Raw genomic sequence first — 13,396 nt, forward strand, 5'->3', positions numbered from 1 at the left:
TCACACTAAGGCAATCATGACTTTTATCCCCACTTCTATTTAACTTGATACAGAACTCTAACTTTTAAAGACTTTATTGAGACATTAGTAATACAACTTTTAGAAGTGAAAGTGTTACATTATATTTTTTTCCTACTTCTGAATCCTCTGTTCTCTTTTACTGTTCATGAAAAAGAAGTAGTCCCTCCAACTAGCTCTAAAGTGTGTGATTCAAACACTTTGATGTTTTCGTCTGAGTAGAATTTTAAATTTGTAAAAGCAGACAGAGGTTTTCTTCAACCATAACACTGTACTGGAAGAGAGCCTGTGTCCTAACCCCCACACTTCAGTTCCTGGAAACTGAACTAAAGTGTGTGGGTTAGCCAATGCCCTTTGATCTTCATCAGCTCCAGAGAAAGAACACAGCCAAATGGCCATGGAAATAATCCAGTCAAGGCCTCTATGAGCAAAATCCCAGACCCAAAACCATTTAGGGAGAAGGGGTTTAATGTCACTGTACAAGGTCCACTTTTACAGTTCTTTTACACACACACACACACACACACACACACACACACACACACACACACACACACACACACACACACACACACACACACACACACACACACAAACAAACAAACAAACGCACACACACACAAATAACTATTATAACTAGGTAATCATTGACTAATTGAGGATATTTCTGTACATCGTAGTGAATAATGAGTTATATTAGGGCCTACATTGCTGTCAATTAATGGTAAGTCTTTTTTTCCACAATAAAATCACTGAGGACATGAGGTATTCAGCAGCGTCCAAGAGCCCATTAGCAGTTCTTCGTTGGACTGGATCTGGTAAACTGCGTGGTGTGAATGGACTGGAGCCAGTTCAGTCTGCGTCTAATGATTGTGTGTGTGTGTGTGTGTGTGTGTGTGTGTGTGTGTGTGTGTGTGTGTGTGTGTGTGTGTGTGTGTGTGTGTGTGTGTGTGTGTGTGTGTGACAGTTTAAGTATGTGGCACAGCCTAATCCAGGAAGTATATGACGTCCACATCCCTGTTCCCTGTACAGTCGTTTTATATACAGTTTTATAGCTTTAAAACTACTTTATTGATTCAGTGATTCACCATCCAGTCAAAAAAAGACAAAGACCTCCTTATACAGTAAGAGAGAAGCATTGTCAATTTCGTATTGTCTTTAAATTAATAATAGACCATCTCCTTAGACAGACTCTAAACATTCTTGTGCAGGATTGCGTCCATTGCTCTTGGCACCTTTGTGAGTCTAAATATTTGGCTAATTAATGTGAGATTGTTTCCCAGTGGCAGAAGTTTTCTGTCTTCCAGAAAAAGGTTTTGCTGTACCCCTTTCCTCTCAGCGTTCACACCCTCCTCCCAACTTTGTGCTCGATCCAATAAGACTTCTCTCAATTCTAAAGTTCTTCCTTATCAACCATCTTCATTTTCACTGTCCTGCCAATCTAAATTCCACCTTCTGTATGACATCCCCAGTGTTTAAGATTCCCAATCCACATCCTTTTTCCTTGAACCAAACAGAATTACACTTGGCCTAAAAAGGCTCTATAGTATTTCTGAAGGCAGAGATTTTGCAGTCATAATAACAACAGCACAGGTTTGACTACATTAATGTTGTCCCTCACACTTTAATATTTTATTAAACTTAGCCAAGACTGTTAACCTGGCACACTTAACTAGAATGCAGCCACTATAAATACTATAATTGTGTTTGCTAAGTCAAAAAATCAGGCCGATAGCACCAAACACATTACCCTAGTTAATGCATCAACACAGCACCTGAAATAAGTCAGGCCTTTTACTATATTGAACATATTGATACGTCATCTCTTTCACTCACTGTAGTTTGTGCAGAGGAGTTATTCCAGTAATCATGAAAAACCTTGTGCGCTAATCATTAGCTCACGGTGTCTCCTCTTACCACAGTGCTCTCACCTCCTGTCTACTTTCCTCCGTTTCCTCTCACTCTGTCCTTTTCAGCATTTCTTACTGACATGAAACAGTCCCAGAGTTTGTGTGCGTAAGGGTGGGATGAACTCACTGGTAACACCCCGAACTCAGTGCTCACATACCTACATGCACATGCATTTACTGTATGTACATAGTTGTCACACAGTAAGACAGTCTTGCTCCTCCTCCAGTAGTCACAGTGAATAGTTTTACCTTCTATAGTATCCCTCTACAAAAAAAATAGATTTTAGATTTTCTGAATAGCTCAACCTTTAAGATTGTTGGTACTTGGTTTTAAGTGTTATCATCTTGTTAGAATTGAAGCAACGTGTTTTTAGGTATGTTTTTATGTATAATAGAGACCAAAAGTAGCTGTATAGACTCGACACGTTTGTAGAATTGCGTTATGGTATACACCGGCAGGAACTGGCGCCAAAGCTTGTCTGCCTACACTGGTAGCCAGTGAATTGTTTCCTCCCTGTGTGATCCCCGTGTTTATTTGTCTGTGGCATTTGGCTTTGTGCAGACTTTGTTTATTAATAGCTACTCCATGGCCTGAATTACCTTCAGCGTGTGGTATTTTTAGTGGGGGATTAGGTATTTGGTGACCCATGAGGATTTAGTTAGCGGGTTTATCTGGCTGGATGTGATGTGAGATGATCTGTCTGTAAAATGACCCTGCAAATCTCCACACAGGTAAGATCAGCCTTTTTCCACTGGACCAATGTCAGGTGCCAGGCCAGGAGTGGTATGTGTTGGTTGTGTCTTTGTGTGGGATTTCTATGCATTGCTCTGTTTGTGCGTGTATGTGTGTGTATGTGTGTGTATGTGTGTGTGTGTGTGTGTGTGTGTGTGTGTGTGTGTGTGTGTGTGTGTGTGTGTGTGTGTGTGTGTGTGTGTGTATGTGTGTGTATGTGTGTGTGTGTGTGTGTATGTGTGTGTATGTGTGATGCCTTCTGAGTGTTCTGCACACGTGAATATGAGTCAGTGTGTCTATGCATGTTTCTCCAGTTTTGCCATTGCGCAAATTGATCCTGTAAAATCCAGACTCATGCCACCTCATTCAGATTATTTGTATTTATGAGTACAGACTGTGTGGACAGTTATACATTTTCTTCTTTTCAGGTTTTAGCTCATTCAATTTGAAATAAAGCAGTGGATAAGACATTTAAGTGCCAAGTCTCGGCTTCAATTTAATTTTCATCAACATAGAAAGAAATGTGTGGGAGTGACAGGAAATTAATTGGACAGGCATACATGAGGTCAAACAAAATCACAAAATATTGTCGCATAACATAACGTAGCATTCAATGACTGCCATGAAGCCTGACTCAGAGAAATTATGAGACTCTTTGTATCTTTCCTGGTGATGCTCTTGCTGGCTTTCACTGCAGCCAACTCCAGCTTGTCCTTGTTGTGTGGTCTCGTTGCTTTTAGTCTGGTCTTCAGGAAATGGAGTCCAGTGAGATTCAGTGACGGACTCGGCCGGTCAAGTGTTCGGGTGTCATCAAAGAGGTTTTGATGTATTTGTCTCAGTCTTAACATACAGAAGACTCTCGTATGTCTTTGCAGTCACTTGGTTGCTTCTCTCATCATTGAAACTGTATTATTATTATCTTCTTCACTTTTATGGACTCGTCTTCACTCATGACAGACAGGACCTCAAGAAAAATTGCAGCTCTCAAGTCTCAACTTGGCCTTGTGTGAACTAACATTAAAATGACACACACCTCCCCAAGAAACATTCAGTTGGCAAGTGTCCAATAAAAGCTGAATCCTTGCAATCTTGCACTAGGTATTAAAAGGACATTATCTCAACTGTCCAATTACTTGGTGTACTGTATCTGCTGATCATATTTCCAGAACTGTTGAACGTGCTCTAAAGCCTTCTGAAGCTGCTACAGTCTTGATTTAATATAACATCAACCCACTTCATATCCTCAATGACATACCTGCTCTCACTTTGTCCCCTTTGCTGCCATGTTATGTTGATAGATAAAAGCTTGCAGATTAAGGTTGCAAAGTCAGCCCTTTGATCTCACTAAACTTGTTGATCCTAGTGAGGATTTTGAGACAGCTGCCTGCGTGTCTTTGAAAATGAAGCAGAATGTATGAGACAATTGAAAGACATTAAAATTAACATTGTTTTGGACATTTTATAGCGGTGTTAGGCTTACTGTTAAGCACACAGTACAGTGGACCAACGTTTGATTTTGTGGCTTTTGCAGGCTCCTCTCACATCAGTGTTTGCATCCTCTGTGCTGCAGTTTGCCGCTACACGTCAAAGACATGTATGTATTGTGAACTCGACATGTGATGGATTTTGAATAGCCTCTTGGTATCAATTAGGCAGTTTGCAATAGTTTGTGTTCTAGTGTAAAGCTATGTTTGTGAAAGCAGCAAGAACAATGGCTCAAAGCAAATTCATAAGGATGAAAAACACAAGTTGATAGCAGTAAGCAAGTCTGTAGCCTCAGTACTGTAATGCATATAATTTCCATGGCAACAGCTATAGAAGAGCATACCGGTAATTGAGAACCTCAGCTTTGCACATGGTTTCCAGTAAAGATGTGATGGTCTGTCTGTCTTTGTTACTGTTAAGGTGGACTAGTGACCTCCAAAATGTGTGTTCTTACTTCTTTTCACTCTACAATGGTACTTCTGACTGGATGCTGTGGGTTTTATGTAGAGTCAGTATAAGTTTAGATTTGGAAAATCGGTTTCCTTTGCAGTTTGTTAGATTAAAATCTGTCCTTCTCCTTTTGTCAGGGTCACAAGAGCTCTGTTTTTGTCAGGAGGTTTTCTTCAAACTGCCCAACTGTTATATGCTTTGTCGTGGTGAGGGGCTGAGTTCCAACTTCCCGTCACCTGCACATCTCAGTGACTCTGTTTGGGACTGCCACGTGCTTCAGCAGCACTGTGAAAAAGCCCCTGCTAACTGCCCCATGTTGCTCGTGCCCCTTTTCCTTCAAGGTCATGCAGTCATTTCCCCTCACCTTTTTTTTTTACCATCCGTTGGTATCTATACAATTTCCTCTGCGCAGTTATTAGTCATTTTCCCAGTTGGGCTGCAGTATTCCATCACGTGCCTGTTAACTCCCTCTGAATACATTAAGAAATCTAACAGGTTAACAGGGTTTGATTTACACACACTCGTGTTTAAAGTTGTGCCTGCTGGCCTGAGACTCTGGATGTCGGCGAGATGAAACAAGTGCCTGAACCTTTATGGCTTCCAATAGCATGTGCCTTTCAACCAAGTGACTGCAAATACATACAAGTCTTCTTTCTTTAAATGTGGATGTAAATTATATTGATGCTGTTTGATCTGCTCTGAGTTATTTGTGGTATCCACAGACCTCACGTCATATTAACCGTATATTTGAATACCATCATCCTGCTGTCGAGGAAGTTATCCTGTTTTTATAGAATTGCTAACTGTCTATAATCTTCAACTTTCTAATGTGACCATAGCAGGCAGTGCACGTGTTGACATGGACATTGTTAGATGTGTGCACTGCAAGGCAAGCACATGGTCATAAAATAGTGGTTTGATCAAGGGTCTTGGCTCAGCGGTTGCTTTAAGCCTTGGTTAACCAGGATCATTATATAGCCACAATTAAATCAGGACTTGAAGCACGAGCAGCCATCTGACATCAAAAAAAGAAACATATGTTAGTGACAACACTTGAGTTGTGGTTTCAAAAATTCATAACAAAGGTGTCCCTGCTGAGACCAGCCAGGCTGTAGCTGTCAGAGTACTCCGTCTATTCAGGTGCCGTTGATAAAAGATATCAGGAACATGTGTTGTGTGAAGGCTGGGTGTCCAGGAGGTGCGGGGGTCACCCCACTTCTTATTCCACTGTAACAAAAAAACTTTAGATGGGTTTGTGTGTATGTACTCGTTTAAGTGTAACTCTAGCTATTTTCTTCTTGTTTGTCCTGGCCCAGTTTCGGGGATTAGAGGATTAGTGCTGACTCTGCTCCCAACACAACCAGCCAGTGCCCAACTGTAATATAAAGTACACACACAAGCTGACTCGTACACAAAAAAGCACTTCATGTTATGTTAGAGGCTGCAAATGCGCATCCATACGCTCATTAGCATTTTAAATAATACACTATGCACTGACATTATCTGTGTTTTCCCACCAGCAATTTACAAATATACTCCTTGAATGGAGACACTAGTGAGTGACTGGCTTAATCAGATGTTGTTTTGCCTGTTACGACAGTCTGTGTCACGAAGGGCTGGGAGGGTGCAAGACGAGGATTATAGTTTCCACTGTGGTCAGAACACAAGATTTCAGCAACTGCAGACGTCATCCCCACTGATACCATCTTTTCCTCACAACATCACATACTGATGTTTTGTAAGAATCCAGGAAACAGAAAAGAGTAGAAGATGACATAAAGACAAGAAATTGGTACGATGGCAGGCTTTATTGTGAACACCAAAACTTTCACGTCACTGTAGACTAAACAAACAAGCCTTCAAAACTTTGATTTGCTCAGTTTGTTATCCGAGTGTTGCCATACCAGCATAGTTTGGGGTATAATTAGAGGAAGTAGATACAGTGAAACAGTATAGCTGTATATAACAGTGCATTTTGACATTAAAAAGCTGCATTATAGTATCTAGTGTGTGAACAGAAAATGTGATGTTAAATTGCAGTTTTTAGTATTGACAGGATTTAGGTAATTAAACTAATAAATGGATGAATTAAATGAAGACATCTTTATTCTGCACTGATTTTTCCATCATTATAAATCACATGCTGCCAAAGCTGTTTGCTCTTTTACGACCAGGTTTTTTTGTGCAGTTAAATGGTCATTTTGCTTATATTTGACTACTGTTTTGCACTGCGTGTCAGTTTCTGTGTCTCTCTCTCATGTCCTTGCTCTGTTGTTCCCTTCCCTGCGAGGGAAATAGTGGAAATAGAGGAAATAGTGCTGCTTGTTCCGCCAGGTTGTTAAAAACCCTTCTGTCACACAGACAGAGAAACAGCTGAGTTCAGCTTCGCCCTCCCTTCTTGTTTTTATTCTTCTTTCCTGTCTCCCTTCCCCCAGACTCCCCCCTCCCTCCACTGTCTTTGTTTGCTTGCTTCTTTGCCTTCAAGGGTTACCACCCAACAACCTGCTTTGGATGCTCATGATTGGTGGATTGTCTGACACTGGGCGGGCCCAGTGTCAGACTTGCGAGAGCTTTACCAGTCGTGAGCCAGCTCTCAGCTGTCAGACAGCGCTCGGTCTGCAGTGGAGGCACAAGCAGGATCCGTCTCTGCCTTATTGCCGCTGCAGATCCAAACCTTAACATTTAAAGGACTTAAAGGGGCTTTCTGTTTCCACTCCGATACAATAACTGCCAGACAAGGAGTTGAAAGGAGTTAAATATCTACTAAACCCGAGCTGCCTATTCTGTTTCTCTTCTATTTCCTTCTTCCTGTCCTTTGTTTTCGACCAGCAGAATCCTTCACAGCGCAGACAAAGCAGGTCCTCGTCGCAGCAGCTTCTGAAGACATCGTGGGACTATCTTCCAAAAACCTGTGATTTTAATGCAACGCTTCAGGACTAGTCCTCTGTGGATCTGCAGTGTTCGAGCGAGTGTGTGCGTGACCCTGACAGATAGGGCCCTCCCCACATTGTGTGTGCGTGTGTGAGGAGGCTAATGCCCGCGGTAGTGTGGCCAGTACCAGAGGAGGATGAGTCCGGCTGTGGAGGCTCAGGCCCAGGAGGCCATGGATGCAGAGCAAAAGCAAAAGCAGCAGCAGAACCAGCTGCAAAACCAGCTTCAGCACCAGCAGTGCTACATGGAGAAAGGGGTAATGCTTGAGCCCTTCGTGCACCAGGTGGGGGGACATTCCTGTGTCCTGCGCTTTGGGGAGCAGACCATCTGCAAGCCCCTCATTCCCCGCGAACATCAGTTCTACAAGAGTCTGCCTGCTGCAATGAGGAAGTTTACCCCCCAGTACAGAGGTAAGGACAACTAGTCGTTTCTCACCTTCGTGTTGCCTGTTGTGTTTTGTTGTGTTTATATGCATCTCTCTTCATGTGTCTGCTCTAAGTGCATGTGTGGAAGTCAGATGAGAGTGGATGTTTTGCAGAACTTGTGTTTTTGCAGGTTGTGTGCATCTTGAGATTTTTAGGAAACAGGGCTCCCTGCGTCTGCTCGAGCGTTGTTTTTAGGGTGCCCGTCAGCAGTGTACCAAATTGTGCCACAGGAGGGTGCTGTAGCAGCCGAGACTGTGAGTGGGACTCCAAATAGGCCACCTGGTTGTTGTGTCCTGTTTGTAGAAGGCTAAACCAGGTAAGTCTGTTAAGCAGTTGTGAGGCACTATATCTATTCCTGGCAAACAGCCAGCTTGCTGAAAAGGACACAAAGTGAGAGTCCAGAAATTCAAGGAGCTGCAGGTGGAGGTCACCTGAAAAGGTCAACACAGGTAGTATACCAGAAAACTTCCAGATGAGTGTGGATCAGTCCACCGACTTGATGAAGTCATCACTGCACCTTTTTTAAGATCTTCAAAAATGAAGCACAGCGAGTGACGTAAGCAGACAGAAACTGGTTTAATACGTTACCTCCTTTTGAAATTGTCTTGGAACGGCTTTCACACACTTCCACAAGCTCCTCTGCTTTTTGCTCATCGTTCATTTTGAAGGTGTGACGGGTTAAATCCGACAGTAAGGCCGTCATTTTGACAGCGATTAAGAATATCTGGGGTCCACAGAAGCCCCAGCAGAGAAGAGTAAGGCGATACACAGCAGCCACTCTCCTAAAAGCCCCACCGCCGCTTTACATGTTAACCTCCAAAATACTGAACTACAACAGAAACTCATGTGATTATACAATGATGAGGTTAAAATCATGCCTTTCCCTTGCTGTACCATGAATAATATTTGTGGCAACATTCTTTTCCAAGTTACCTCTTAATGTTTATTTTCACATATATTCTCAATCCTCCTCTCCTTCACTTTGTCTTGGCTTCTCCCACAGCTGTACATCAGACACGAGGAGGAGGAAAGGGTGGGCTGTTTATCATAGAAACAAGTTGAGAAATTGTGAAAATATAACTGTGCTGTTGAAGTTACTCGATTGTAAATCTGGAAGCTTTGGGAATCCTCTGTAGCTGGTAGCTTGTTAGCATCATACAATAACTTATTCTTTTTCGTGTGTATGTGTGCAGTGCTTTGTGGTTTCTGCATGATGTACAGCGTGTGTATTGCTGATTATTTTGTGTGAGGTAAAATTGTTGGTAATGAATAAACAGAATTCTAACTTCAATTTTTATGGCCTTTTGTCTTTTGTGTTTGGGCTGTTATTTGAGCATATTGATGTGTTTTAAGAGCTCAGTGTCTCTTCAGTGACACTCACTAGAGAATTTTTTTGATTTGATTTTTTTTTTATCAGCTTTTTAAAAAGAAAAATTTGTAAGACACATTCTCTTCACCGCTCCAGGAAACCGATGTCTGAAAGGTGTTTTTTCTGTCTCTGTTCTTGTCTCAGGTGTGGTGTCGGTAAGCTTCGAGGAGGATGAAGACGGCAACCTTTGCCTCATTGCCTACCCCCTCCACAGTGACCCAGCAGCAGATCTAGAGTACAAGGACAACTCGGCAGACTGTGAGCCCAAGAGTAAGATGCTGAAGTGGGGGAAAATGATGACGTCCTCGCTGCTTGTGGACAGTGAAAATCACAGCAAAGATGGCCGTAGCCGCCACTCGCGCAAAGACAAGGACAAGAGGTGAGATAAAAGGAAATGTGCTAACGCAGAGGACGGATCAGTCAGGGACGGGTTTTCTCATGATAAACTAGAATATGTGCTCAATGCATCAACGAGTGCGGACAAAGTGAGGCACTTTCACATTGATATCACATCTAATGTAAATGAAATGAAAGATGATGCATTTTTGAAAAGAGTTACACAATCATGGCATTTTAACCAATCTTTACTTTTCCATGACGGTAAAGGTCATGACGAACATGTTGACTTACACATACAACCTAAGGCAAAACTGTCTCTAAATACAGTAAGAAGCTGATCCTCAGCCTTGGCAGCTGGAGGGAGGGTCACAGACTCATGGTTACATAACTGCTATAGATGCATGTGTCCGTGTCTTTATACAAACACAAAACTCAGTCAGCCCTGGCTTCAGCAGTGGAGAAGGATGATGCTAGTTGGTGTCTGAGTGTATGGACGGTGGTGGGTGAAAGACCCGATTCCGTTTGATGCCTCTTTATACCAAATTTTTTGTTTCGCTCTACAGCCCATGTGGCACACTTAAACCATGTGCACAGGCAGCGTCAGAGCTTTGTACGTAAATCTAACGAGGATCTCTCTGTCTATCATTCAGTGTCCACAAGATACAGGAGGACATGGAGTTGGAGTGGCTGCAGCAGGCCGAGGTGATCTATTACCGAGTGGAGCACAGTCACAGTAAGGCCGTCCCGCAGCTCAAACATAATCCCTGGAGCCTGAAGTGTCACCAGCAGCACCTGCAGAGGATGAAGGACAATGCTAAGCACCGCAATCAGTACAGTATCCTTTCACTGACTGAGAGCTACGCAGATTTTAAATTTACATCTTAACAATTAACATCACAGTTGTTGTTTGAAGAGTAATGAAATACATGACAGGTTCCAAGTCAGAGGACGTGGCGTGAGTCTCGGCCAACTGAGTCACCAGAACAAGTCAACACCTGCATATTTACATACAGTTGCGTGCATGGTTATCAGTGGCTGCAGGTTGTGCCTGAGATCTGTTACCTAATCCAGTGTCTGGCTATCTTTTTCTCTGTTCTGATGAGTTGTGTTTCAAAAGCACTCTCATCAGTCACTTGATATCATTGTGACTTGATATTACATATTGTAGTAAAAACCTACCGTCTATATATATTTTTTTTTATCTTGTCTTGTCAAGCTGGTTCAAGTTGTAAGCTGATCAGTGTAGAAGAAGGCCATTGTTTTTCGACTTTATCCTCCTTGACTCAGTTTCCCAGAATTCATCCTGCTAGAGAACCTGACCTGGCAGCACACTGTGCCGTGCGTGCTGGACCTGAAGATGGGCACACGGCAGCATGGGGACGACGCTTCGGAGGAGAAGAAGGCCATGCAGATCCGCAAGTGCCAGCAGAGCACATCCGCCTCAATAGGAGTCCGCCTCTGTGGCATGCAGGTGATCTTTGAGTCTAAGACTGTGTTCATGACTGTCTAAGAGGAATAGTTTAACATTTTACGAAATACGCTCGCTGTCCACTCTCATATCCATCTTTTAAATATAAGTCCACAGCCTGCAGACACAAAGACTTGAAACAGGGAAACAGTCAGCCTGCCTCTGTCTTGTAATTTACCTTCCAGCACCTCTACTGCTCACTAATTAACACATTATATCTTGTTTGCTTAAATTGTACAAAACCCCAGATGTAAAAAAAAAAAGAAAAGATTAGGTATTTTATGGTTATGAGTTATACAGCTGTCAGGCAGCCAGCTGAGACTCCAAAAAGTTATTGCTCACAGTCAGTAAATAATTATATTGTTATATTGCTTCAAACTTTAGAATTTAATCATACTTGATAATCTGATTTGTTTGTGTTTTAATATATCCTGTAACAAAGGTCTGAAATTGGCACCAGTCAAACACCAAAAGGCAGAGAAATTTGACTTTGGCAGGTATATTGTTGTAACTGACCGACCGCGCATTCCAATAATAATTTGAGAACAGTAGAAGACTATGATGTCTTCACATCCAATTAAACTTATCCCTTTCACTGCCATGATCATTTGAGTAGAAGCTATAAAAATTATGAATGAACAAAAGAACTGTAAAGTGACTGTGAAACTCTTTCTCTGGACAGTGTAATGCAGGTGAAACAAAGCTAGATCAGTTTCATGCTCTGGGAAATCTTCTCCAGGTTTTCCAATGTCTCCATGTTTCTCCATCACTGCAGGTGTACCAGTCCGACACAGACCAGCTGATGTTTATGAACAAGTACCACGGCCGCAAACTGACTCTGTCGGGCTTCAAGGAGGCTCTGTTCCAGTTCTTCCACAGCGGGCGACATCTGAGACGGGAAATGTTGTCCCCAGTGCTGAGCAGACTCAGAGACATGCAAGCTGCCCTGGAGGCCTGCGAATCCTATCGCTTTTACTCCAGTTCCCTGCTCATCATTTATGATGGAGCGCCACACAGAAAACACACGCGCCGACGCACCGAGGACGGACTGTCTGAGGAGGACGAGGATGAGGACGAGGAGGTGGAAGCTGAACCAGAAATGGAGGAGGAAGAAGAGGAGGAGGAAGAAGAGGAGGAGGAGGAGGAGGTGGGTGAAGTTGCAGGTGCACTTGGTTTTCCACATAGCCCATCCACATCCAGCGATGGCACCAGCAGTTGCTCCAGCAGTAGCACAAGTGGCGGCAGCTCGGCTATCGGCCAGGCTCGCCTGTCCTGCTCAGTCCCCCGCGGCCCCGTGGTGGATGTGAGAATGATTGACTTTGCCCACACCACCTGCAGACATTACCGGGAGGACAGTGTGGTTCACGAGGGCCAGGACAGCGGCTACATCTTTGGTCTCCAGAACCTGATCACCATCATCTCCGAGCTGGAGAACCACAGCACAGACTGACATGAGTCGACACGCGAGCATTCAAACACAGAGGCACAATAACACGCTCTCTGACCCTTGGAGGAACAACGAGCAGCGGGCCACGCAAGTGGAGTGAGATTTCATCTCTCGACTTCAAAACTGGACCTTGTTGTAGCTGGTCTTTTCATCGGACCCCCTTCCTGTTTCTGCATTTGGTGCTTTTGGATGTTGCGGTCGTGTATGTCCATCTCTGGGATAAAAAACAGACCTGCGAATAACATAGAGGAGCCATCTGTTTGAAAGATGGAGTGATTAAGCCATTGTCATCACACTGTTTTAACCCACTTAACCTTTGAGAAAAAGGATAGGCAGCAAATAGATGCAGTTTTAAGCTTGAGACAGTAGAAATGTTTCCTTGTGTCTGACTTCCAAAGAAAGTGTCGTCGTTTTGCGCACACAAACATGCACTTAAAGACATTTTACGCCGTGAGTGTGTGTTGAGACTGAGACAGGGCTATCAAAGCGAGCAGGAGATGTGTGAGGACGGAGTCGATGGGAAGAGAGATTTATTCTGCCATCCTTCTCCCCTGTTCATTTTCACTGTAAGAGAATATATTCATATAGGTGTCTGAGACAGATTATATAGAGCCATTTATTTATTTGACATTTCATAAAATAAACTAAAAGTTCAAAAAAAGAATGTGAATGGAGAGTAGTACATTCCATGTTATTAATGTTATAATAATGATATGAATTAATATTGTTATTTGACATGTTTGGATACCTCTATCTTGTATATCTGTGCTGTCCACAGTTTGTTGGAGGAGAAATTAAAAACTTTGGTTTGTGGTAACTTC

At 42.9% G+C, this 13,396-nt stretch overlaps 1 protein-coding gene across 1 annotated transcript; it reads left to right on the forward strand.

Annotated features, from left to right (window-relative positions):
• The first annotated feature begins 7,211 nt into the window (after positions 1-7,211).
• LOC138199357 (inositol hexakisphosphate kinase 2-like) lies at positions 7,212-13,392 on the forward strand. The gene is made up of 5 exons (XM_069151435.1): positions 7,212-7,937; positions 9,466-9,700; positions 10,311-10,495; positions 10,956-11,131; positions 11,904-13,392. Exons 1-5 carry the CDS (start codon positions 7,664-7,666, stop codon positions 12,576-12,578), a joined length of 1,545 nt encoding a protein of 514 aa, XP_069007536.1. The 5' UTR covers positions 7,212-7,663; the 3' UTR covers positions 12,579-13,392.
• The last annotated feature ends 4 nt before the right edge of the window (positions 13,393-13,396 follow it).

The sequence above is a fragment of the Embiotoca jacksoni genome, unplaced genomic scaffold (assembly GCF_022577435.1).
Source record: "Embiotoca jacksoni isolate LCO1_2020_lvr unplaced genomic scaffold, fEmbJac1.0.p SCAF_1, whole genome shotgun sequence".
Lineage (NCBI taxonomy): Eukaryota > Metazoa > Chordata > Actinopteri > Embiotocidae > Embiotoca > Embiotoca jacksoni.

What these genes read in the sequence shown, in the direction of transcription:
- LOC138199357 (XM_069151435.1), top strand. Translation starts at nt 7,664, where the DNA reads ATGAGTCCGGCTGTGGAGGCTCAGGCCCAGGAGGCCATGGATGCAGAG. An exon ending in GTTTACCCCCCAGTACAGAG is followed by an intron (nt 7,938 to 9,465) that starts GTAAGGACAACT and finishes TTCTTGTCTCAG; the next exon opens with GTGTGGTGTCGGTAAGCTTC. An exon ending in CGCAAAGACAAGGACAAGAG is followed by an intron (nt 9,701 to 10,310) that starts GTGAGATAAAAG and finishes TCTATCATTCAG; the next exon opens with TGTCCACAAGATACAGGAGG.